The sequence below is a fragment of the Seriola aureovittata genome, chromosome 19 (assembly GCF_021018895.1).
Source record: "Seriola aureovittata isolate HTS-2021-v1 ecotype China chromosome 19, ASM2101889v1, whole genome shotgun sequence".
Taxonomy (NCBI): Eukaryota; Metazoa; Chordata; class Actinopteri; order Carangiformes; family Carangidae; genus Seriola; species Seriola aureovittata.
The window spans coordinates 21551567-21577663 of record NC_079382.1 but is presented as its reverse complement, the minus strand read 5'-3'; the positions used below and the strand labels follow the sequence as shown (position 1 = coordinate 21577663).

Here is a 26097-nt window from a genome sequence, read left to right as displayed (position 1 = left end):
AAAAAACAACATTCTTACATTAACTGTAAAGCAGTGACTGTTTACCAACCCGTCACTGCTTTACGCCCAGAGGCAGTAATAAATATAAAGTTTAACCTTTCAAACAGAACTTCTGAAAATCGGTAACCCTGCTGATGCATGTGTGCACATTTTTTCTCGGATGGGAGAATCCCCTCTGAGCAGGACGGGAATGAATACAGAGCCCGGAGCTGTGGCGTATTGACAAAGACGAGAAGTCATCCAGAGGTCTTCGCTGATGGATGTGTGACTTGGTAGAGGGTGATGAGGCGGGTGCGGAGCAGACAGACCGGCCCTTTGAGCGGGACTGCCGCGGCCTGCCTGGAGGTAGAAGGATCTGGCAGGACTCCACACAATAGGCCCCCTCTTCTCCTCTGGCTCTCAAAACTCTGGGCCTCACAAATCTGCGCTTTGGGAGAGGAAAGACACAGATACAGCAGGCAGTCTGGAAAATGAACATCTGGGCCTCACAGTCTGAAGTGGAAAGTAACATCCACAGAAGACAAATGAGGAATGTTGAAATATGGACACGGGTGCAGATGGGTAGTAGCCTGTGCCATGGTAGCAACAACAAACTCCTCCATGAAAATGGCTGATACGGTACAGAGCATGGGGGAGACACCACTCTGTTAAGGAAGACGGGGAATTTCTTGGCCTCGTCACTGCTAAATATTTCAAACCTCACTTATGGTTACACCCCATATTTATACAGAAAGTATGCAAAACGCTGCCCATCACATGTAGATCCTGAAATAAAACCGGCTGAATGATGAAATATCTGCTGAGATCTAAACTAACATGTCTGTCTGAATCACTAAAATCATCGGCCAACATTCAACATATGGAGGAAAATTATGTTTTTAACTTGCTTGACATTAAGCAACATTTTGTGAAGTCAGTAAATTTAGCATTATGCTAGCTAACGTTCCGAGCCGCTATTTCATGACAATGCAAAGACGTCAAGTGAAATAATGTGACAAAATAAATACATTACCTCGTCCGTGAACATGATTTCTCCCATGATCCCACGCTATTTCATGACGTCACCCAACGCCGTCTCTTGTTATTGTTTGTTTGAGAGACACCTAGAGGCAGAAGGAAGTTAACGACGTTTAAGTGAACAGCTTTCAGTTGGTTTTGATGGTTCTGTTTAGAGCTGGGTCAAATTATGTTGGTGTGATTTGAGTTTAGACAGTTTGTTGCAGGTAGTTTTTCAATCAAGTTTAAAAATGTTCCTCTATTTACTCCATACGTGATGTCCATTTTCCAAGTCTTCTTCTTCTCTTATACAGAACCTGCACGTTTACGTTATTATTCAAATGAATATATCGGTTTATCTTTAAATGAATAAATCATGACTCTGTCTTTGTAGTAAAGTTGGTCTTTCCACTATTATCCAAAATGTATTTATATATATATTTATTTATATAATTTCAGACCAAATGACTGTTGTACATGAAACAGCAATTTGTTTCATTTCCTTATACAATCCTACATACTGTCTGCACTGGGTTATGAGTCACTACCGCTAAACCGCGAGTGATTTGACCATTGCTCAACACATCTGTCACACTCAGCGCTGTGGATTCAGATTTTTGTCAATTGAAAACTGGAAAATACTGGTTTCCAGCAGCTATGGCCCCTCCGAAGGACTGTAAAGTTCTACCTCTATTCACCTCTGTTGTGAATGTTTTAATTAGTGTGTTATCTGTTTCCGTGACTGTCCACAGATGCAGCACGTCGAGGAGACGTTTGGAAAAGAAGCCCGTAAAGAGGTTCTGCTCATGTGCATCGGCATCACGTCGTGCGTGGGCCGTCTCATCTTCGGTCAGGTGGCGGACTACGTCAATGGACCCAACAAGGTCTACCTGCAGGTGAGTGCCTCGTTCCGTCTCTCGTAAACACGCCGTCGTGTCGCTGTGTCCTTCATACTGGACGGGTTGATACTGTGAGTCACGGTTCAGCCAGTACGGGACAGATTTTTTTTTCTGCTGAATTTGCGAATAGTTTCCAATTTATGCTGATATTCAAAAATTTTAATTCCTCTGAAAACTCTGAAACAGCATTTAGATGAACATGTGATGGTCTATTCATAATGAAGCTCTTCAATTAAAATGAAACTGACCATAACTGGAAACTTCGTAGCTCGTTATAGTTGGTCACATGACTTCCTGAAACCTCTGACCAATTAAAAACATTTCCAGCCAGAAGAATGACATAACATTAATGTTTCATAACTTGCTAACACACAATGTACTGCATGTACCTAGTGTTTAGAATACATGTATTACAAATCACCTGGAAAAAAGCATTTAGTCTCATTTATTTAGACTGTCATAGCTGTGACCTCGGCGTTAACGTTGAAGTTTATTAATTCATTGATAATTAGTTCATTCTTGTGATATTATGAATTTTTTCTTGAAATATTATGATTTTATTCTCGAGATTTCTTCCGTAATTAAACCATCAAATGAGGAAATAAAGCTTTGAACAGTTTGCATTTGAATACACCCTCCTCTCACCTCTCACCTCTCACCTCTCACCTCCTCCCAGGTGACGTCCTTCTTCGTCATCGGCATCATGTCCATGATGATCCCGCTGTGCAAAATCTTCGGCGGGCTGATTGCCGTGTGCCTGCTGATGGGGTTGTTTGACGGTTGCTTCATCTGCATCATGGCGCCCATCGCCTTCGAGCTGGTCGGATCCAAAGACGTGTCCCAGGCCATCGGCTTCTTGCTGGGCCTGATGTCTGTGCCCATGACCGTGGGGCCGCCCATCGCAGGTAATACAGACTGTGTCAATTCTCACAGTGACCCATCGAATATACGTTTATATGACGGCTGAAGTCAGACTGAGTGTTAACCATGTTCAGATCTAGTAATCCACGGTGGTTCAGAGAACCTCTTTGAACCAGCTGGAGAACATGCACGTGTTTATGTTGCTGTGAAAAGCCAGAAAAACAAATTTTATTGTTATTATTGAAATGAATATATCAGTTTATCTTTAAATGAATAAATCAAGACCATGTCTTTGTAGTAAAGTTGGTCTTTCCACTGTTATCCCAAATCTGCTGAATAATCTAAGGCCAAACGACTGTTGGAGATGAAACAGTCAGTTGTTTTTATTTCCTGCTGCAAATGTTTTATTTTGTAAAAATGTGTCTGAATGTGTTGTGTTTATATTATTGTCTACACTTTCCTGCTGTTTCTTTTCAGACTTCTCACAAATAAAGTAGTTTTGACTTTATTACTTTTAAAATGGAGCTGGTGTAGCACCTTCAGTGGTCTTGTGACCTTTGCCCCCTGACACAAAAACATTCCTGCAGCGTTCTGTAGAGGCTCTCAGTCACTGTCCAGAGATGAAGAAGAACAGCGGTCGCTCTCACACGGATACTCACAGGCCTTTTGCGCCACCTAGTGTTTCATTTTTCACCTCGCAGTTGCTGAAAAAATACCTGAACCTTGAAAACACTGGATGGAAATGACAGAAGTCAGTGTCATGTACATGTAACATGCAAATCAGATCACGGTCAAGCTGTTGTAGTTGAGTCCATCCTCATTTGTAGCGTCAGGCTGGTAAAATCATGCTCCTTTCACCTGCGAGCAACAACTGGAATTAAAATGTTTTTAACACTGTTTGGTGATCTTGAGAAAGTAGTTCCATGCCTTTATTCGCTGTCACGTGGTTACTGCCTCAGCTGACAAAATCAGCATCAACAGACACAGAGTATCCCTCTAATAATCCAGTTTATTATTAACCCTTCAGGCTCCAGTAAGGTCATTGTTGTGATTGTGGGTCGAAGCTTCAGGCCAAACTCCCAAGTGATAAACTGCATCTATATTAATGTCTCATACAGTAGCTGTTTCTACTGTTGTTCCACTAAAGACGGGGTTTAAGTACTTTGACCTTTATTGACCTTTTCCTGACCCCTGTTGGAGTCGTGATAACATGATAACTCTGCCCGTCTCTGGTCGCAGGCTTCCTGAGGGACAGGCTGGGGAACTACGAGGTGGCCTTCTACTTGGCAGGCATCCCCCCGATCTTCGGCGGAGCCGTGCTGTGTCTGATACCCTGGGTGGAGGCCAGGCGCAAGAGGATGGAGAAGGTCAACAAGGAGAAAGACGTCACCCAGAAGATGATCGAGCATGAAAAGGCCGTGGAAGACCCGCAACACAAAACTGGAGAGTCTGTCTTCTAAACCCCCGCTGAACAGACTGAAGGAGAGACACACGGGGTCAGACTGAGACTGCTGCTGACCGGCAGCATTTACATAAGGTGTGTGTGCGTGCGTGTGTGTGAGTGTGTGAGTGTGTGTGTGTTTAGCCCTGATTATAATGACTGCCTTCAGTAGGAGAATGTCAGAAAATGCCAAAGCGATGAAACATATCAGAGAGAGCCACAGGTTGAAGTTGAGCGTGATGCTGAAGAACTATGCATTCGATCGTTTAAATTAGCGTGACGTCGTTTCAGAGCAGGAAACTTGAAGCTTAAAAGTTAATGGGAAAAAAAAATAAACGGAAGACAAGGGAAGGGAAAGAAGGGGTGCTGGGTGCTTACTATAACACTAGATTCGCAGTCTTAAGGGAAAGGTGGACTTCTATTGCTCTCAACTATCAGCTAGCACAAACTTTTAGATGTAGTACAAATATGAATCAATCACCATCTGTTAAAACTTGTCTGTTAATGATTTCTGGGGAAATCCGCCTCCTTTACCGTCGTCTCCGGAGCACAGACCGGATTCCCACGTTAAAACAGTCTTTAAGTCAAACATGTCTGAGAACTGGGTCCGCAGCGTTTCAAAGACACAGGATCTAGGGATTCTGGAGTCGGGGTCATTGTCAGTGTTAGTCGAATCGTCTGAACTGCAGAGAAGCTCAGACACTTGAAGGGAAGCAGCTTTAATCTGAACTTAATCTGAAACGCTGACACATCATCTCAAGACCTGTCGAATCCTTCTCTTACCTTCAGACTGGAGACGGAAATGTTTTGTGCTTTTATTGAATAAAAAAAAGAAGAAGACATGTAAAAACAACAGTATTCGTCCAGGTGCAGGCGCAGTGAATTTGTAGTCTGTCACTCTGCCAGTACAAATAGACCCACTGTCAGTGATGAGCCTAAATATTGATTGATAAGGAACATATTAACACTGTGTTTGTGTTCAAGTCTAGATGAATTGATTGTATTAGTGACTTTAAGCAGTATTTCTTTTAAAAACACACAGTGCTGAGACTTGTTTTTAAATGTGTTGAATGTTTCTCTGTTATTTGGTCCAACATTTTAATCCTTTTATTTTCATGAATTTACAATGTGATGAACGTCCGTGGTCCAGGTCATAAAACACGTGGTAACAACAGATCATCTGCTCGGAGGATGACCTCTTAAAGGACCAAGAAAAACAAAAAAAACATTAAATACTGGTGTTTGTATTTAGTTCCTCGCCACTTTATAAAACAGCTTTTACACATTTACCTACAGTATCTCTTCATTTCAGAGTCTCCACTATTTGAAATGGAAGAGTTTTTGAGTTTGACTAATCATTGACTACGTGACCATTAGTCAAGTGAAGTTAAGTTAATCATTCACTCTGTGCCCAGTTCGTTAACCTTGAATACGAAGGAGTGTGTTTGATGTTTCCATGTTGTATTTATTTTGTAGTTTTTGTGGAGAATGTTATGCTTTAATTGACGGGCATTTGCCTTAAAGCCTTAATTTCATTTTCTGAAGACCAAAAATGTATTGAAATGAAAATGGCTGAGAGTGTTAAATCCTCTCTGCTTGTTGTCATACGTCTCCCTGAAGCTTCCCGGTTAGTGTCAGTGAACCATCTGAACATGTCACTCATCAGTCTGTCGCTGCTCACAGTGACACACTGCTGAAGGAAAAAAGAAAACTCAGAGACCTTTTGGAAAAATCAGTGCACCACAGAACAGCTGTGGGCCGGTGATTGTGACACTCTCTACCTCAGATGTTGTCAAAAAATAAATAGAAAGTAGACCTGCCCCAGTCTGGACTCTGGTGTTCCTCCATTAGAGACAGTGTTCATGTCCGACAGTGACACTCAGCTGCCCGAAGCTTTGCTCTTTGATTAAATACTTCATTTTATGCAACAAGTGTGAGAAACTTCAGCAGCGTTTACATCTTTTCTCCTCTAAATATATATTTTTATGATGAAATCACATCAGTTGCCTTTCAATCTTTTTTTAAATGACATGCTTTACCGACAGTTTATTTTTAGACTTATTACCATTGTAGTGCGATTCACCAATGACAGCCTCGAGTAATTTCTTGTCAGAAATTACTTAATTTGTACCTCTGAACTTTGATTGTAAACGTCTTTGTTTTTTTTTTTTAATGCTTAATCACTTTTATTTCACTTTTCAATGTAATGTAGTTGTTGCTCCACACCTGCTTCTTGAAATGATCTGTGCCATCCAAAGAAACATTTGGAAAAAAAAGCCAAAAAGTGTATGATTTATTTTATTTAGTCATGATTTTAAATCATAAACTGCCTTAAAAAACAGTCTTAATAGCGTCTACAGAGGTTTAATGTGACAATCAGTCAGACGTGTGTGTGTGTGTGTGTGTGTGTGTGTGTGTGTGTGTGTGTGTGTGTGTGTGTGTGTGGAGGGTTTCTGGATGAGCTTATGTGCCCCAATGTTTATAGCATTTTATTGTTTGTTTGCTGTTGTCCAATCCAAACCTCTGGATTTATTCTGAATATCTGTATATACGTATGCATTTTGTTATTGCTGCAAGTACAGATAAAGTTTTCCCTTATTAAAGCTTTACAGTAAAGATTTAATATTTGCTCTTTTCATCCTATTTTACCTCATTTTGTTCTGTTCTGTTTCCTTCATGCTCAGTTTTCATATGATATATTTGCTATGTTTTGCATGTGGTTGATTTTTCTCTCATGAGTTCACTACAATGTTTTCTACTTAATATTAGTTTTGCAAAACTTTAGAATTTGCAGTGTTTGTAAATGTAATCACATTTCAACATTTTCAAGACAGTAAAACAAAAGAAAAAAAGATGTTTTACATTCTTGGTGACTTTCTCATAATGAATCTGAGCATGTCTGTGTGGCTGCTACACTGAGCTTCAGCCATTCATTTATTAGACATGGGCCCCATAAGATCACCTGTGTCAGGGAGTGTGTGTGAAAGCACTGCTGAGGTTTCAGAGACAGCCCAGAGTGTCACTGTGTCATTGATGTGAGGAAGTATATTACAACTAAACATGTTGAAAGGAAACAGACACTTTACAACTTCAAGACAGGAAACATTTAGCAGACACCTCCCTGTGCTATACATGAGAACATACACAGTTATCAGGTCACACCAGAGTCCTGGTGTTAGAGGAAGTGATGTCTGAGGGGGAATAAATATTCACAATGTGTGTGACGACTTTGGTGATACAGATAGTGTATGTGGATATCTAAAGCTCCTTGGGGGAGGTGGGACTCTAAACGTCTGCCAACACAATATTTATTAATATTAATAATAATAATTATAATATTGAAATAATGTAAGTTTTACTGTTTATTACATTATATTCATTTGGCAGGTGATTTTGTCCAAAGCCAAGTACAAAGATGTCATCATCACTTTTTATTTTAATTATAAACATAACATAACTAACACCCAGATTAAGTTAAAGCCTCCATCTTTGATTAAATATATAAATATGCATTCTGAAATTCTTTGAGAAAAAAAAATCCACTTATATAACTCATAATGATACTTCAACATGGATATGTTGTAGTACTGAAGTAAAATAATAAGTAAAAAATGAAGTAAAAACACTCTTACAAGTAGTTCTCTCTTCTTTTTTTACTTCAGTGGTGAAAAAAATCATCAGTCATTAACATTTGATGATGACACTTTATTTTTAACCAAAAAGACAAAAAAAGGTTCAATGTTATGAAGTTTTTAAAGCATGTTCTTCATACACGGACACACACACACTCTTACATCGGGATCATGGATGGACCTGTAGGAAAGCTGATACACTAGAGGCCGCCATTCTCTCTAAACGCTGGACCTGGTGGCTATTACTTCCTGTTGGACTGGAGGTGTGAACTGCATCAGAGAGGGGAAAGAAGCAAGACGTCTCACTCTGCCTTGAGTTCAGGATACTAAGAACTTCCGCGAACTACGGAGATGTCAACAGAATGGGTTTGTGGCACATGTTACAGAAACATGTTGCACTGTTACCTCAGGGTTATATTGACTAATTCAATGTTATTGATATTGGGCAACAACCGACAAGGCTACAATGCGTAGGACGTGGAAGAATATTCTGAGTAGGCGTCATCTTTGATTTACTGCTAGTGTGGGTGGAATCATGTCAGCAAACTTAATGTTAAGTGGCAACAATAAATTACTTTTTTTGCGTTACTATACTATAGTGTTTTTATGTCTTACTGTATTATGTCATTTTTATGACTTACTATACTATGTCGTTTTTATGCCTTATTAAACTGTCATTTTTATGACTTTTCATGCCTTACTATACTATGACATTTTTATGACTTTTTATGCCTTACTATACTATGTCGTTTTTATGCCTTATTATACTATGACATTTTTATGACTTTTCATGCCTTACTATACTATGTCGTTTTTATGACTTTTCATGCCTTACTATACTATGACATTTTTATGACTTTTCATGCCTTATTATACTATGTCGTTTTTATGAATTTTTATGCCTTACTATACTATGTCGTTTTTATGCCTTATTATACTATGACATTTTTATGACTTTTCATGCCTTACTATACTATGTAGTTTTTATGACTTTTCATGCCTTACTATACTATGACATTTTTATGACTTTTTATGCCTTACTATACTATGTCGTTTTTATGCCTTACTATACTATGACATTTTTATGCCTTATTATACTATGTTGTTTTTATGCCTTATTAAACTATGTCGTTTTTGTGACTTTTTATGCCTTACTATACCATGTCGTTTTTATGCCGTATTAAACTATGTCGTTTTTATGACTTTTCATGCCTTACTATACTATGACATTTTTATGACTTTTTATGCCTTACTATACTATGTCGTTTTTATGCCTTACTATACTATGACATTTTTATGCCTTATTATACTATGTTGTTTTTATGCCTTATTAAACTATGTCGTTTTTATGCCTTACTATACTATGACATTTTTATGCCGTATTAAACTATGTCGTTTTTGTGACTTTTCATGCCTTACTATACTATGACATTTTTATGACTTTTTATGCCTTACTATACTATGTCGTTTTTATGCCTTACTATACTATGACATTTTTATGACTTTTCATGCCTTATTATACTATGTCGTTTTTATGAATTTTTATGCCTTACTATACCATGTCGTTTTTATGCCGTATTAAACTATGTCGTTTTTATGACTTTTTATGCCTTACTATACCATGTCGTTTTTATGCCGTATTAAACTATGTCGTTTTTATGACTTTTCATGCCTTACTATACTATGACATTTTTATGACTTTTCATGCCTTACTATACTATGACATTTTTATGACTTTTCATGCCTTACTATACTATGTCGTTTTTATGCCTTATTATACTATGACATTTTTATGACTTTTCATGCCTTACTATACTATGTCGTTTTTATGACTTTTCATGCCTTACTATACTATGACATTTTTATGACTTTTCATGCCTTATTATACTATGTCGTTTTTATGAATTTTTATGCCTTACTATACTATGTCGTTTTTATGCCTTATTATACTATGACATTTTTATGACTTTTCATGCCTTACTATACTATGTCGTTTTTATGCCTTATTATACTATGACATTTTTATGACTTTTTTTGCTTTACTATACTATGACATTTTTATGACTTTTCATGCCTTACTATACTATGACATTTTTATGACTTTTCATGCCTTGTTATACTATGTCGTTTTTATGCCTTATTATACTATGACATTTTTGTGACTTTTCATGCCTTACTATACTATGACATTTTTATGACTTTTCATGCCTTACTATACTATGACATTTTTGTGACTTTTCATGCCTTACTATACTATGACATTTTTATGACTTTTCATGCCTTACTATACTATGACATTTTTATGACTTTTCATGCCTTACTATACTATGACATTTTTATGACTTTTTATGCCTTACTATACTATGACATTTTTATGACTTTTCATGCCTTATTATACTATGTCGTTTTTATGAATTTTTATGCCTTACTATACCATGTCGTTTTTATGCCGTATTAAACTATGTCGTTTTTATGACTTTTCATGCCTTACTATACTATGACATTTTTATGACTTTTCATGCCTTACTATACTATGTAGTTTTTATGCCTTATTATACTATGACATTTTTATGACTTTTCATGCCTTACTATACTATGTAGTTTTTATGACTTTTCATGCCTTACTATACTATGACATTTTTATGACTTTTTATGCCTTACTATACTATGTCGTTTTTATGCCTTACTATACTATGACTTTTCATGCCTTACTATACTATGTTGTTTTTATGCCTTATTAAACTATGTCGTTTTTGTGACTTTTCATGCCTTACTATACTATGACATTTTTATGACTTTTCATGCCTTACTATACTATGACATTTTTATGACTTTTCATGCCTTACTATACTATGTCGTTTTTATGCCTTATTATAATATGACATTTTTATGACTGTTCATGCCTTACTATACTATGACATTTTTATGACTTTTCATGCCTTATTATACTATGTCGTTTTTATGAATTTTTATGCCTTACTATACTATGTCATTTTTATGCCTTATTATACTATGACATTTTTATGACTTTTCATGCCTTACTATACTATGTTGTTTTTATGCCTTATTATACTATGACATTTTTATGACTTTTTTTGCTTTACTATACTATGACATTTTTATGCCTTATTATACTATGACATTTTTATGACTTTTCATGCCTTACTATACTATGTCGTTTTTATGCCTTATTATACTATGACATTTTTATGACTTTTTTTGCTTTACTATGCTATGACATTTTTATGACTTTTCATGCCTTACTATACTATGACATTTTTATGACTTTTCATGCCTTATTATACTATGTCGTTTTCATGCCTTATTAAACTGTCGTTTTTGTGACTTTTCATGCCTTATTATACTATGTCGTTTTTATGCCTTATTATACTATGACATTTTTATGACTTTTCATGCCTTACTATACTATGTAGTTTTTATGACTTTTCATGCCTTACTATACTATGTAGTTTTTATGCCTTATTATACTATGACATTTTTATGCCTTACTATAATATGTAGTTTTTATGACTTTTCAAGCCTTACTATACTATGTTGTTTTTATGCCTTATTAAACTATGTCGTTTTTGTGACTTTTCATGCCTTACTATACTATGACATTTTTATGACTTTTCATGCCTTACTATACTATGACATTTTTATCACTTTTTATGCCTTACTATACTATGTCGTTTTTATGCCTTACTATACTATGACACTTTTATGACTTTTTATGCCTTACTATACTATGTCGTTTTTATGCCTTAATATACTATGACATTTTTATGACTTTTCATGCCTTATTATACTATGTCGTTTTTATGAATTTTTATGCCTTACTATACTATGTCGTTTTTATGCCTTACTATACTATGACATTTTTATGCCTTACTATACTATGACATTTTTATGACTTTTCATGCCTTACTATACTATGTTGTTTTTATGCCTTATTAAACTATGTCGTTTTTGTGACTTTTCATGCCTTACTATACTATGACATTTTTATGACTTTTCATGCCTTACTATACTATGACATTTTTATGACTTTTCATGCCTTACTATACTATGTCGTTTTTATGACTTTTCATGCCTTACTATACTAGGACATTTTTATGACTTTTCATGCCTTATTATACTATGTCGTTTTTATGAATTTTTATGCCTTACTATACTATGTCGTTTTTATGCCTTACTATACTATGACATTTTTATGACTTTTCATGCCTTATTATACTATGTTGTTTTTATGCCTTATTAAACTATGTCGTTTTTATGAATTTTTATGCCTTACTATACCATGTCGTTTTTATGCCGTAATAAACTATGTCGTTTTTGTGACTTTTCATGCCTTACTATACTATGACATTTTTATGACTTTTTATGCCTTACTATACTATGTCGTTTTTATGCCTTACTATACTATGACATTTTTATGACTTTTCATGCCTTATTATACTATGTCGTTTTTATGAATTTTTATGCCTTACTATACCATGTCGTTTTTATGCCGTATTAAACTATGTCGTTTTTATGACTTTTCATGCCTTACTATACTATGACATTTTTATGACTTTTCATGCCTTACTATACTATGTAGTTTTTATGCCTTATTATACTATGACATTTTTATGACTTTTCATGCCTTACTATACTATGTAGTTTTTATGACTTTTCATGCCTTACTATACTATGACATTTTTATGACTTTTTATGCCTTACTATACTATGTCGTTTTTATGCCTTACTATACTATGACATTTTTATGCCTTATTATACTATGTTGTTTTTATGCCTTATTAAACTATGTCGTTTTTGTGACTTTTCATGCCTTACTATACTATGACATTTTTATGACTTTTCATGCCTTACTATACTATGACATTTTTATGACTTTTCATGCCTTACTATACTATGACATTTTTATGACTTTTCATGCCTTACTATACTATGTTGTTTTTATGCCTTATTAAACTATGTCGTTTTTGTGACTTTTCATGCCTTACTATACTATGACATTTTTATGACTTTTCATGCCTTACTATACTATGACATTTTTATCACTTTTTATGCCTTACTATACTATGTCGTTTTTATGCCTTACTATACTATGACACTTTTATGACTTTTTATGCCTTACTATACTATGTCGTTTTTATGCCTTACTATACTATGACATTTTTATGACTCTTCATGCCTTATTATACTATGTCGTTTTTATGAATTTTTATGCCTTACTATACTATGACATTTTTATGCCTTATTATACTATGTTGTTTTTATGCCTTATTAAACTATGTCGTTTTTGTGACTTTTCATGCCTTACTATACTATGACATTTTTATGACTTTTCATGCCTTACTATACTATGTCGTTTTTATGACTTATTATACTATGACATTTTTATGACTTTTCATGCCTTACTATACTATGTCGTTTTTATGACTTTTCATGCCTTACTATACTATGACATTTTTATGACTTTTCATGCCTTACTATACTATGTCGTTTTTATGCCTTACTATACTATGACATTTTTATGACTTTTCATGCCTTATTATACTATGCCGTTTTTGTGAATTTTTATGCCTTATTATACTATGAAATGTTTATGCCTTATTATACTATGTCGTTTTTATGACTTTTCATGCCTTACTATACTATGACATTTTTATGCCTTATTATACTATGAAATGTTTATGCCTTATTATACTCTGTCGTTTTTATGACTTTTCATGCGTTATTATACTATGTCGTTTTTATGAATTTTTATGCCGTTTTTATGAATTTTTATGCCTTATTATACTATGTCTTTTTTATGAATTTTTATACCCTACTATACTATGAAATGTTTATGCCTTATTATACTGTTTTTTTTATGCCTTATTAAACTATGTCGTTTTTGTCACTTTTCATGCCTTATTATACTATGTCGTTTTTATGAATTTTTATGCCTTACTATACTATGTCGTTTTTATGCCTTACTATACTATGACATTTTTATGACTTTTCATGCCTTATTATACTATGTCGTTTTTATGAATTTTTATGCCTTACTATACTATGACATTTTTATGACATTTTTATGCCTTATCAAACTATGTCGTTTTTGTGACTTTTCATGCCTTACTATACTATGACATTTTTATGACTTTTCATGCCTTATTATACTATAACGTTTTTATGACTTTTCATGCCTTACTATACTATGACATTTTTATGAATTTTTATGCCTTGTTAAACTATGTGGTTTTCATGCCTTATTAAACTATGTCTTTTTTGCAACTTTTTATGCCTTACTGTATTGAGTTTTTATGCCTAACTATCCTATTATATTTTTATGACTTAAGATATTTTTAATGCCTTACTATACTATGACTTATGACATATATGTCCCTATTAAAATTCTATATGTTTGTACATGATTTCCTTAATAACTTCTTATTAAATTTAAACATACACGGCTATCATTTATATTTCAATATAATACGAACACATGCTGACAGGCTTTGGAATGGATGTATATTTATGTAACATATGTCTATAATATAAGCAGAAATACTAAAATACATTTTTCTATTAGCTTCACATATATGTCAATATATGATATCATTCCAACTTTTAACTTTTATATGTGGTTTTCACATATATGCTATACTTTACATACATATGATTTTTACTTCATATTCATATATGGAAATTCAATACATGTACATATAGGCCTATTACATTCGCGTACGGACATTTCTGAATGCAAATTCAGACCATATGTTAGTAAACCGTTTAGTTGACAGTATTAAAAAGCCAATCTCTTTGTTTTGGATTGGTGGCGCGGTTGCTGCGTCCCTACCACTGTTGAGACCAAACCTACGCCCTTGTGCAGATGAAATGTGGGAAATACTCATCAAAAGCAATAAACACTACAGCTAAACCCACCAATATCTGCGGTGGAAGGTAGATAAAACAATCACCCAAACAAACAAAAAGGAGTACACTCGCTGCAGTTTGTTTTAGACTGATTCATTAGTAAAAATGAGTTTTATCCGCGTCATTCGGAAGGTGTGTGACTTTAACGCACCGCGTGAGCATCACTCTCAATAGACGATCTTTGCGAGTCTCCAGCAGCCATAAACTCGCTGTTGACATATGGAGGACTCCGCGGCTGCTGCGGCGCTCCGCTGTCATTCCCCGGAACCATCCCGCTATTTAAAGATGTCCGACTTTATTTCAACGTCTTCGGTTTAGAAACGTCTAAACAGGAAGAGGTGAAACGGGAAGAGGCCAATTTAAACCGAGGTGGTGCGTCGATGTTTACTCGGCCGTTAAGCGGCAGTCTGACAGCGCACCATCACTTCCAACGGTCGCAGTAACTGACAGGAATGTCTTCGTCCGCCGTCGTGAAGAAGAAACACGTTAGATTCGCCAGCATGGAGGAGGACGACGACGACGACAACGACGACCAGGAGGAGGACACCTTGTTCGACAAGAGGAAGGACACCGGGCGAGGGCTGAAGAGTGCGCTGAAGGCGGTCAAGAGGGCGGCCAAGCCGGGATGCGACGACCGTGTGGAAGTGGTCGGCGGAGGAAGGAGCGGATACGGAGCCTGCGGCCGCTGGATCGTCACCCTCGCGCTCTGTGCATCTTTCCTGGGCTTGGTAAATGAGGAAATGTGGAAAATATTCCACCAAAATGTCGCCTGTGTTTCCTCAGGCCTTCTCCTAATTAAATACAACCTGTGTAGGGATTAATATAATTCGTTTTATTTAGCTAGCTAAGATTATTCTGATGTTATCAGTTAGCATAACAAACAGCTCCTGATACTCAAGAAATTAAGGAGTTATTTAAAAAAAAAAAAAGGGGATAAATGAGGAAAACAAATAATAAAAAGATGAGTTATTGTGAGATATTATCTTCTCCTATGCACAGAGACTAAAACACCTCTTTCTGTGGAGATAACAGCTGTTTGCCTCTAACAGGCCACACACTGTATCCTGAGCAGCATTCAGGCCCAGGTACAACTAAATCACATATATTCATATACCTTTATAAATGAGGTTGTTACGTGTTGTTACGTGTGTTCACCTGTCACCTGAATGCCCCAGTGTTAGTTACAACCACTTTAACCACATCAGATGAGTAAAGTCCACCAACACACACCTGAGTGTCTGCTCACTTCCTGTCCTTCACACACAGCAGCAGCAGCCTGGTTCACTTTTATTATTATTATTTATTTTAAATGAAATAAAAACACTCCATAACAAGTGTGAGTCCTCTCCTACTTGTAATTTTTACTTCAGTGGTCATTAACAAATATATCAAAGATACTTGCAATATAATAATAAGGAAGAAAATATGGAAGCTGCCTCTCACTGTTAGTGTTTTCACTGCAGCACAATGTTTTTTAAAACACTTAACGTCTTTTTTTTGTGCATAAGAAGGCGAACATAGTGGTTGTAACCCGTTGTGACCACGGTAACCGCCCTGTTGTTGTTCTAGGGGATGAGCATCTCAGTTCTCGGCCCCACCTTCGAGGACCTGGCTGTGAATGTGAAGAAGAACATCAGCAACATCTCCTACATCTTCGTCGGCCGCTCTGCCGGATACATCGGAGGATCCCTCTTAGGAGGCATCCTGTTCGACTGCATGAACCCACACCTCCTGCTGGGTAACCCCCCCCACCCCCACCCCACCCCACTATTGTTGTCAGTCTTCCAACATGCTAGCGTTGTGTCTCGTAACCTTTGGGTGGATGAAGACTTTCTCTCTGACGATCTGTTTCCAGGTTTTTCTATGCTGGTCACAGCTTTTGGGATGTGTGCTATCCCCTTCTGTAAGCAGGCTCTGGTCCTCACCGGGCTCATGTCCAGCATTGGGATGTCTATGGGTGTTCTGGATACAGGTAAGACAACACAAGTCACTTTATTTACAAAGGCCTAAGGAGAAAAGTACACACACGCTATGTTGAAGTAACGGGCGGATCGACGAGCTGCCATGGAAGAACCTTTCACTGACTGAAGAGGGGTGAAAGTCAACTAAGAGAAAGGAACATATTTCCCCTCATGACAGCAGAAATCATTTAGTAACGGAGGTTCAGCAACAAGCCGCAAACCCCCCAGAATCCAACAGTTTCCAAGTCCTTGAACACAACTCCAATAGTCCGATTACAGTGAGACTCCAGCCGAGGTGAGGAGTAATGTTGTTTACAGGTGCAGCGCGTGGCGAGACGCCGCACAGTTCATGACATACGAATATTAACTGCAGGAAAAGCGCAGGTGTAATTGATAAGATCTAAATGTGGTGATGTGAATCGTAGCGTGTCACCAGGTCACCTCGTCCATCCGAGGCAAAATGCAGCAAAACAAGTTGTTGTAGTTACTGGAGGAAGATGAGGAAATGATTGTATCTGGTGATCATGTAGTTTTCCTCTCTCTCTGTGTTTGTCTCTCTCTCTTTCTGTCTCTCTCTCTGTCTGTCTCTCTGTCTGTCTCTCTCTCTCTGTCTGTCTCTCTCTCCCTCTCTGTCTCTCTCTGTCTCTCTCTCTTTCTGACTCTCTCTCTCTCTCTCCCTCTCTCTCTCTGTCTCTCTCTCTGTCTCTCTCTCTGTCTCTCTCTCTCTCTCTCTCTCTCTCTGTCCCTCCCTCTCTCTCTCTCTCTGTCTGTCTCTCTCTTTCTGTCTCTCTCTCTCTGTCTCTCTCTCTTTCTGACTCTCTCTCTCTGTCTCTCTGTCCCTCTCCCTGTCTGTCTCTCTCTGTCTCTCTCTCTCTCTCCCTCTCTCTCTCTCTGTCTCTCTCTCTGTCTGTCTCTCTCTTTCTGTCTCTCTCTGTCTCTCTCTCTGTCTCTCTCTCTTTCTGACTCTCTCTCTCTCCCTCCCTCCCTCCCTCCCTCTCCCTCTCTCCCTCCCTCCCTCCCTCCCTCTCTCTCTCTCTCCCTCCCTCTCTCTCTCTCTCTCAGGTGGGAATGTGCTCATATTGAACACGTGGGGCGAGCAGGCGGGCCCTCACATGCAGGCTCTGCATTTCAGCTTTGCGGCGGGCGCCTTCGTGTCTCCGATCATAGCCAAGCTTCTGTTCGGGCCTGATGGGAACAGCAGCACAGGAACCACACCCCCCAGCTCCTCGCCTCCCGCCGCCACAGAGCAAATCACCAAAGCCGCCGACGCTCAAACAATCATCCGCTACGTCCACAGCCGGAGCAGCACCCTCACATCCATGTGGGCCTACGTCGTGATTGGCTCTTTCGTCTTCCTCATCTCCTTCCTCTTCTTCGTCCTCTACGCTCGCAGCAGCGTGTCACGTGACAAAGCCCGCCTGTCGTCAGGAAAGCCGCTGGTGGCCAAACATCATATGGCTCTTGTCGTCCTGCTCTTCTTCTTCTTCTTCGCATACGTAGGTGCTGAGGTGGCGTACGGCTCCTTCATCTTCACCTTTGCCAAGGACTATGCCCACATGCGTCAGTGGCAGGCGGCCGGGCTGAACTCGTTGTTCTGGGCCACGTTTGCTGCCTGTCGGGGGTTGGCCATCTTCTTCGCGGCGTGCGTGTACCCGGGCACCCTGATCCTGCTCAGCCTGGTGGGCTCCACCCTCTCCTCTCTGCTCCTCTGCCGCTTCAGCAGGGAGAAGGCGGCCTTATGGGTTTGCACCGGTCTCTACGGGGCGTCCATGGCCACCACCTTCCCCAGTGGCATCTCCTGGGTGGAGCAGTACACCACGGTGACGGGCCACACCGCCGCAGTGTTCGTGGTGGGTGCGGCGCTGGGGGAGATGGTGCTGCCCGCCCTCGTCGGCTTCCTGCTGGGGAAGTTCCCGGATCAACCCCTGCTGATGTACCTGTCGCTCATCACCGCCACCTTCACCTCCATCCTCTTCCCGGTCATGTACAAGCTGGCCTCCGCCCCCAGCGGTCAGGGCAGGAAACCCCGCGGCAGGAGCCAACCTGAAGCCGACGACAGTGAATTCCGCCAGGCGCTGCTGGACTCAGGGGCCAATGACGAAGAGGAGGAAGAGGAGGAGGAGAACGAGGCGGATCAGTGGAACGATGCAGACTTCGAGGTGATTGAGATGGACGACACAGTGAGTTTGGTGAATTCACCCAGTAAAGCTTCCTCCCTCCCCGACGTCCCCGCTCTGACAGGAAGCTCCGCCTCCAACCTCCAGGTGACGGAGGCCGCAGGTGGAGCCACTTTCTCGGACGCCATCTCTCTGGTCGGAGACTCCCCCAGACGCAAACTGCTGCTCTCCCTCGACAGAGAGAAGAAAGACTGAAACCTCCTCCTCCTCCTGGGACTCCTAAGTGCTGTTGATCTCTCTCTGAACAGAAGAACCTGGAAACGTTCATGTACAGTTCTGATCATTTACAGGTCAGTGAATGCAACACTGGCTCCTGTCCCAATCGTGCAGCTTATACAAACATGTTTCAGACGCCCGCTGGAATGAAGACGGAGAAGACTGAACTCTACAGCGCACTGCAGACGGTCTTAATGTGAAGGATCTGTGTCGGCCCGCTGAGGTCAAAGGTCAGGGTGGGCTGTAGAGCAGAAGCCCCTCAGTGCTGGTAGGAATTCAGTGCCTTGCTCAAAGGACGCGTGAGCGGAGTGAATGAGTTGAACATGGGACACTCGCCCTCGTCATCATCATGTCATCCTGCTGCCAAAAACCACGACGGAGTATTAGAACCACACGAGGGAAAAAAGGAAATTTTGAGAGTAAAATAATAAATTTAAAGGAAAAAGTCAAAATATTATGAGAATAAAGTTTTAATTTCAGGTGTTAGGAGTCGATTCTACTGCCACCGACTGTCCTCTCACCTGTTTTGATTGGTTGATGTAATATTACTAAAAATGATTTTCGTAAAATTCCGACTTTATTCTGGTAATTTTAAACGTTTTGTTTTTTCCCCTCGATGTGGCCCCACGTCTCCGTCTTAAAACTGTAATTAATTTTGCACTGTTGCTGTGAATGTGATGACGATAGTTGTGTAAGATTTGAATGAAGTGGGTTTTTTTCGTTGTACTTTTGATAAAGATCAGGTTTTGATGTTTGTTTTTCCGTGCTGTAATGTGTCATGTGACTAACGCGTGTTGTTACCGTGATTTTTGAAGTTTTTAAAAAAAAAAAAAAAACTAAAGCACTCGAAGAAGAAGAAGGCGTTTAACTTTTTATTATATCAATCTCAAACCTCCACCCACAGCAATGTCCATTAAAAACAAACAAAAAACACCTCCTTCATTATCATCATTTTTTACATTTATACAAATACACAGATCCTGTGTACAGCTGTTCGGGGAGCTGAAGATCAGATCTTGATATAGTTTGATGACAGGTTTTGTTTTGTTTTTTCTTTGCACAGAAAATTGGAAAGTTACATAAAACCATATGCACAAGGAAATAATAGACTCTTCATGACATAAATTATCAAAATACAGTATTGCAACAGTCCCAGATTTAAAAATAAAAACTGAAATGGTTTCCAGTTCCCACTCTGCAGAGTATGAAGTGTCAAATCTGCCAAAATGGACATCAATACAATCGAGGTTAATCAGATGAGAAACGGCGTCCTTTAACAGAAGGCGTAGAAACAGGTTTGATTGCATTCATGGCCGGAGCTTTAGTTTTTCTGATGCTAATGCACAGTGATGTCATAGAGGAGCTATACAGGAAGTATTTACAAGACTGCGGCCGTCATATAAAAATGGAGAAAAGTCTGTTATTGGTTTGAGTGTAGGTCGTTCTTGAGATTTGTCCGGAGCTCGTTAAAAACCGAAGACTTCAAACTGCTACAGCGCATCGACGACACAACACGTCGTCGCCGGGTCGGACTGCACTCGGCGCCGTGATGTCACCACGGACACCGGCCTCACTCAGCCCATAGCAGCTTAATGGGAGATGGCGGCAAACAAGCATGGAGACGAACACGGGCCCCAAGGCGGGGCGGGGGGGGGGGCACTCCCCACAGGAGGCTCAAACCCGACAGTCTGCACACACACACAGAAACACTTGTATAACAAATAACAGTTACAAGACAATGAAAACCCAACAGGGTTCAATCGAAGCACCATTTAAAATATTACAACTGAACGGACAATCAAACACTGAGATGGGGTGAGGGGGGGGGGGGTGAGGGGTGGGCAACAATTAGCACCAAATCATCAGGGAGCGCCAGTGTTCAGGAGCCAATCAGAACTGCTCCAGCAGCTGTCGGAGGTAGGGGGCCTTGGAGAGCTGTCTGTTGACCCGGGCCAGCTTGTAGAGGACGGGACAGTCCAGGGACACACAGGGAACCTGCCGCTCGGCACAGCCACTGCAGTTCCTGCAGATCTGGACACACACACACACACACACACACACACACACACACACACACACACACACACACACACACACACACACACACACACACACACACACACAGAGAGACCGGGTCAAAGGTCGGGATCATCACAGACTCCCCCTGTTCCCACTGAGAGGAAGAACAGCCCCCACCACCCCGGGTTCAGATCCTCTCTACTGGTTCACAGAGACATTTGCTCCCACCTCCACATCAGTTACCACATCACAACCAAGCAGCAATTAATCATTAGTTCATTAACTTTAACTGACAGCACTTTGTGACATCATCATCATGTGACGACGCCAAAACATGTTTCATACAGTTGTGGGTTTGGGACTTTTGATTTCACGCTCTTTATTCCCTCCCTTCACTTCCTGTTTGTACAGAAATAATGACGTAGGATCAGAAGTGACGAGAGCAAGTTATGAATTGATCATGGTGTCGGACGGAGTCGCGATGAGCTCCGTGTTTACACTGTCATGTCTTACTTTCTTGTGATGCTAATGTTAGCGTTAGCTCCTTTCATGCTTCTTCCATTCTTCTATCTTATCATTATTTCTTTTTTATTTTCCTGTTATGTCTGTTGTGTACCGTTCTTTTATGCTTCCAAGTGACCCTTGGTAACCACGGTAACCCTGTGTTTAATGTCACAAAGCTATGAACTTTGGGTAATTCCCTCAGGCCAAATCTGCAGAAATGCGGTTAGACACTGAACCCTCACGGACCTAACCAGGTGGACACTGGGGATCGGACCTGTGACACCGAGGGGTTCAGTGTCTTGCACATGTGGACTGGACGAGCCGCTCTGCCTCCTGAACCACGGATGTGTTTGTTCTCACATTCATCTGCTGCACAAGTTTCTCTGTTCTCACCTTGAATGCCAGATGAACACCTGAGTCCTGACACAGGTGTGACGTGGAAACTTTTCAGGGAAACGAGAGACGTCTGGAATCTTGTTTTCAGCAGTTAAATCTTCTAAAGTATTTCTAGTTGATTCAACATCATCTACACCTCAAACCAAACACGTCCGGAGAGGATCGTCTCTCACCTTCAGCAGCTGGTCCTGCTGACTCTCCCACTGTCTCATGTCCTGGTAGAGTGTGACGGCGACTCTCTGGGGTTCGGCGCGACACCGCGAGCACACGCCCAGCTGGGTCAGCTCGTCACACACGGGGCAGTGGAGCGTGGTGAAGTACTGGGAGATGGTTCCCTTCCTCCCCACTTCCTCCCCGCCGGCCGCCGAGGAGCAGGACGCTTTCTGGACCTGCAGCGAGACGCCGAGAGAGACAGACAAAAAACAAAAACCACCATCGTTATACACCTGAAGCTTTACTCCAATAAATACAAACGTATTGCATCAGAGCAGCGACTGTTCGTTCCTGAGATGAACTCCGCTCCGCCAGCAGAGGGCGTGAACGCTCCGCCAGCAGCCGACTTCAGGACTGACACAAAGACGTGAGACATCAGCGCTGCAGTTTGATGAGTCTCATTCCAGCCTCAGCAGGAAGGAGAGATTTTCTCTTCATCCTTTGTTCTCTCTGCACTAAACACACGGAGGGAAAGAAACTCGCCGCTCTCTGCTGCCATTCTGACCAGGGGCGACATTTTCTCCCCCAACAGCAGGATCATCGGTCGTTTATCAGTCAGACGTAAAAATCAATCAATCAAGAATCAATTCTCCAAACTCGAGCTCATTCAGATCCTTTGCTTCTTTTACTCTGAAGGTTTTCATGTTGCTGTATGAGTGAATTATTAAAACACAGGTGTGCTGCTCACCCGGGGGAGCTCCTGGTACCAGCTGAACACGTCCACCCCGATCAGCTGGAACATGCGGGCCAGCGGCGGCAGGATCTGCTTGGTGACGTAGTAGGTGGCGTTGAGCCGGAGGGCGGGTTCCTGTAGAACCTCCATGGGCCGACGCACCAGCTGGATGAGGGGGACGCCGGGCAGCCCGTACACGACCACGTAGGGAACCCGCTCGCCCACCCGTGGCTCCAGGCGCCGGTCGTACGCCATCATACGCCTGAGAGACACAAAACTGGTCAAAACTAATAGAAAACTTGACACGGCTGTTCATGACTGTTTGTACTCGTGTTCTCCTGCAGAGGAAGATATTCTACATGCGACTTTAAATAATAAATATTTCACAATAAAAGCGCCAACATGAAAGATAAGCTGCTGCTGATCGACACAGGAGATAAACTGTAACCACAGCTGAATATTTCCTTCTTACCCAGACTGAATCTGAAATCTGATTTTTTTTTCTTCTTCTTCACCCATTTAGAACTGGGTTGCCTAGCAACAGACTCAGGTACTGTACACGCAGGCTAGTGCAGCCAGACAATGAGCACTGTGGGGAAGGAGTAATTGGATTCACACTGAGTACAGTAACTGTAGTTGACAGCACGCTCTGTCTGTCTCACACACACACACACACACACACACACACACACACACACACACACACACACACACACACACACAGTAAACAAGCAAAGATATTCATCCAAGTGAAACTAAGGACTTTCTCTGTTTTATTTTGTGTTTTTTGAGCAGTTTCTCAGCAGGTGTCAAACGTTAAGTGACACACACACACACACACACACACACACACACACACACACACACACACACATCTCACCTGGTGAGCTCCAGGGCGGGGACGCAGGCTCCGGGCCGGTACGAGCCGCTGCCTCTGTACTCCTTGGCGAAGGTCAGGTCCTGCATGCTGGCCCGACCGTCCAGAACCTTCGCACACTGACGCTGCACGAACTGCTTCACCTGGCTGATGTCCCGCGTCTCAAACAGCAGCTTAATGGAACGCTCCAGGATCTGAGGACGGCGTGCGAGTGAAGGAGGGAGAGAATAAGAACGGAGGAGTGAGAGATGAAGCAGGATTCGTGTGAAACACGGGACTCTACTTCCTGTTGGATCCCTGGACAGAAATATGATTATGAGGAGTGACGCTATGACTGGACACAGGACGAACACGGGGACGTTTCTGTTTCAGTTTGAGTAAACGAGAGCGGGAAGGAAGGCGGCGTGGAGCACAGGGAAACAGGCGAGAAGATGAAAAAAAAAGGCTTGTTCGTTACCTTGGAAACAGCGGGGCAGCCGTCGCGGCGCACCGTCTCGATCCCTTTGGCGTCAAACACGGGTTCCTTTTGGTCAAGGCTTTCATACATGTATCCCACATAACGCTTCTTTGTCTGGAGCACGCAGGGCAGGTACACCTGACACACACACACACACACACACACACACACACACACACACACACACACACAGATCAGTCATTACCTCTAAATGTGTCTATGTGTATATGAAGAAAAGACTGACAATTACAGACCGTGTGTGTGTGTGTGTGTGTGTGTGTGTGTGTGTGTGTGTGTTACCTTCTCAAACTTGAGCTTGACAGGTTTGGGGTTGGTTGCGGTCACTGCCTCAGCGATCTCGTTGCCGATCTTGAACGCCTGCTCTTTGGTGGCTCCCTTCAGCAGAACAAACATGCTGCAGACGACAAACAGGAAGTGTGTGTGAACACGCCGCCACGTCGTCGGTCAGTTACTGCGGAGCTGAGTGATGAGAGTGAAACACGGCTGCTCCGTCAGCGGCCGACGAGTTTGTCAGCGGAGCAAAGTCGCTCAACTTCCCGCCGACGACGGTTCAGCAAATTTGCAGAAAAGTTGCGGTGGTTGGACAAAAACACAAAGTCGCTCAGAATTCACGGGGATTGGTTGAATTTGCGTTGATTATCACGACATCGCGTCTGTTGTCTCAGTGCAACAGGCCGGAGACCGGACCAGCACAACCTCAAAACTATTATGTGTGTAACTGATGACAATTAATTAATTAACACCTCCGAGTGAGACAATTAAAAAGTTAATGACAGGAAACCGGACGTGTGTGACTGAGAAGCAGCTCAGGTGTAATCACGGCTCGCTCGCAGTGTTAACGCAGCGTCAGTCAGGGTGCGTGTGTGTTACTTGTATCTGCTCTGGGGACGGAGACGGCGACTGATGCTGCTCACCTGTCGGTGTCGCCGTACACGACGCGCGCCCCCCACTTCTTGGTGTCATTGACCAGCTTGATGGCTCTCTCCAGCGTCTCTCTGGCTTTGTGGACGATGCTGTCTCCGACCTGAGAGCGACAAAGAGACGAGAAACTTCAGTTAGCGTTTGCAGGAACATCAGAAATGGAGCTTCAAAACTAAATCTCATGAATGTATGTGGTTCAGTTAATGTGAGCTCGTCTTCCTCGCTCCTTCCTCGCCGTAACCTCCGGTGAGCTCACCTCCACGCTGGGCATGCGCCCGGAGTAGTTGGCTGCAGCGTAGCCGAAGGTGACGTTGGCGATGAGCTTGAGTCCCAGCTGTCGGGCGTCCAGCAGCTTCATGAGGGCTTTGTCCTGCTTGTAGGTCTTCATGGACTGCTTCACCATGATCCTGGTGCTGAGGATTTCCTCCAGCATGCTGGGCAGGACTCCTTTACGCACTGAGGCCTGGACACAAAGAACCAACAGGTGAGGACAGGTACAGTCTGATTCTGATCCTCTCATACAATCTGATTTTTTTTTTTCCATTTTCTTCAAACTATAGTGAGCTTTAATTCTGAAAAGTTCTGACAGGAAGTTCCAATGGTTCTGTTGCTTGCTTGACAGACAGACCTCTGAACTAGAGGACGAAGCAGATTCCACTTCTATTTTTATCAATCAGTTTCTTAAAATTATCATTTGATTATGTTGTGACCGACATCACAGGTTACTGTCCGACCGCTGATCTCTGTCAAGCTGAACATGAAGGAAGACGACGCCATGAACTAGAATCACCTCCGCGTGGTCGTCTCCCTCCGCCACTAGTTTCAGGTCATTCTGATGTTTATCCAGAGTCGTATAAAATATTAAACATTTCTGGGAATTTTTGTCTTGAGTTATGGCTACAAAAT

The 26097-nt window shown here is 41.2% G+C and overlaps 3 protein-coding genes across 5 annotated transcripts in view; 2 read left to right on the top strand and 1 right to left on the bottom strand.

Annotated features, from left to right (window-relative positions):
- The window catches only part of slc16a10 (solute carrier family 16 member 10), a 32313-nt gene extending 25493 nt beyond the window's left edge, over positions 1-6820 (top strand). Inside the window, exons 4-6 of the mRNA XM_056405249.1 lie at positions 1749-1892; positions 2572-2800; positions 3996-6820. Of these exons, the coding sequence (XP_056261224.1) occupies positions 1749-1892; positions 2572-2800; positions 3996-4216 (594 nt within the window). The 3' untranslated portion in view covers positions 4217-6820. The remainder of the gene's footprint in view (positions 1-1748; positions 1893-2571; positions 2801-3995) is intronic.
- An 8101-nt stretch (positions 6821-14921) lies between these two features.
- On the top strand, positions 14922-19866 carry mfsd4b (major facilitator superfamily domain containing 4B). Its single transcript, XM_056404620.1, has 4 exons — positions 14922-15484; positions 16326-16494; positions 16612-16728; positions 17780-19866. The coding sequence occupies exons 1-4, from the start codon at positions 15209-15211 to the stop codon at positions 19087-19089; spliced, it is 1872 nt and encodes a 623-aa protein (XP_056260595.1). The 5' UTR covers positions 14922-15208; the 3' UTR covers positions 19090-19866.
- Positions 19867-19969: 103 nt separating this feature from the next.
- rev3l (REV3 like, DNA directed polymerase zeta catalytic subunit) overlaps positions 19970-26097 on the bottom strand; it is a 52619-nt gene continuing 46491 nt past the window's right edge. For 2 of the 3 annotated variants that reach the window (XM_056404617.1, XM_056404619.1), the window contains exons 25-32: positions 25448-25654; positions 25185-25294; positions 24550-24664; positions 24250-24387; positions 23796-23986; positions 22931-23177; positions 22203-22418; positions 19970-21141 (exon numbers count right to left, since the gene is read on the bottom strand). In XM_056404617.1, the coding sequence (XP_056260592.1) occupies positions 21001-21141; positions 22203-22418; positions 22931-23177; positions 23796-23986; positions 24250-24387; positions 24550-24664; positions 25185-25294; positions 25448-25654 (1365 nt within the window). In that variant the 3' untranslated portion in view covers positions 19970-21000. The remainder of the gene's footprint in view (positions 21142-22202; positions 22419-22930; positions 23178-23795; positions 23987-24249; positions 24388-24549; positions 24665-25184; positions 25295-25447; positions 25655-26097) is intronic. The other variant, XM_056404618.1, reaches the window with a different exon arrangement.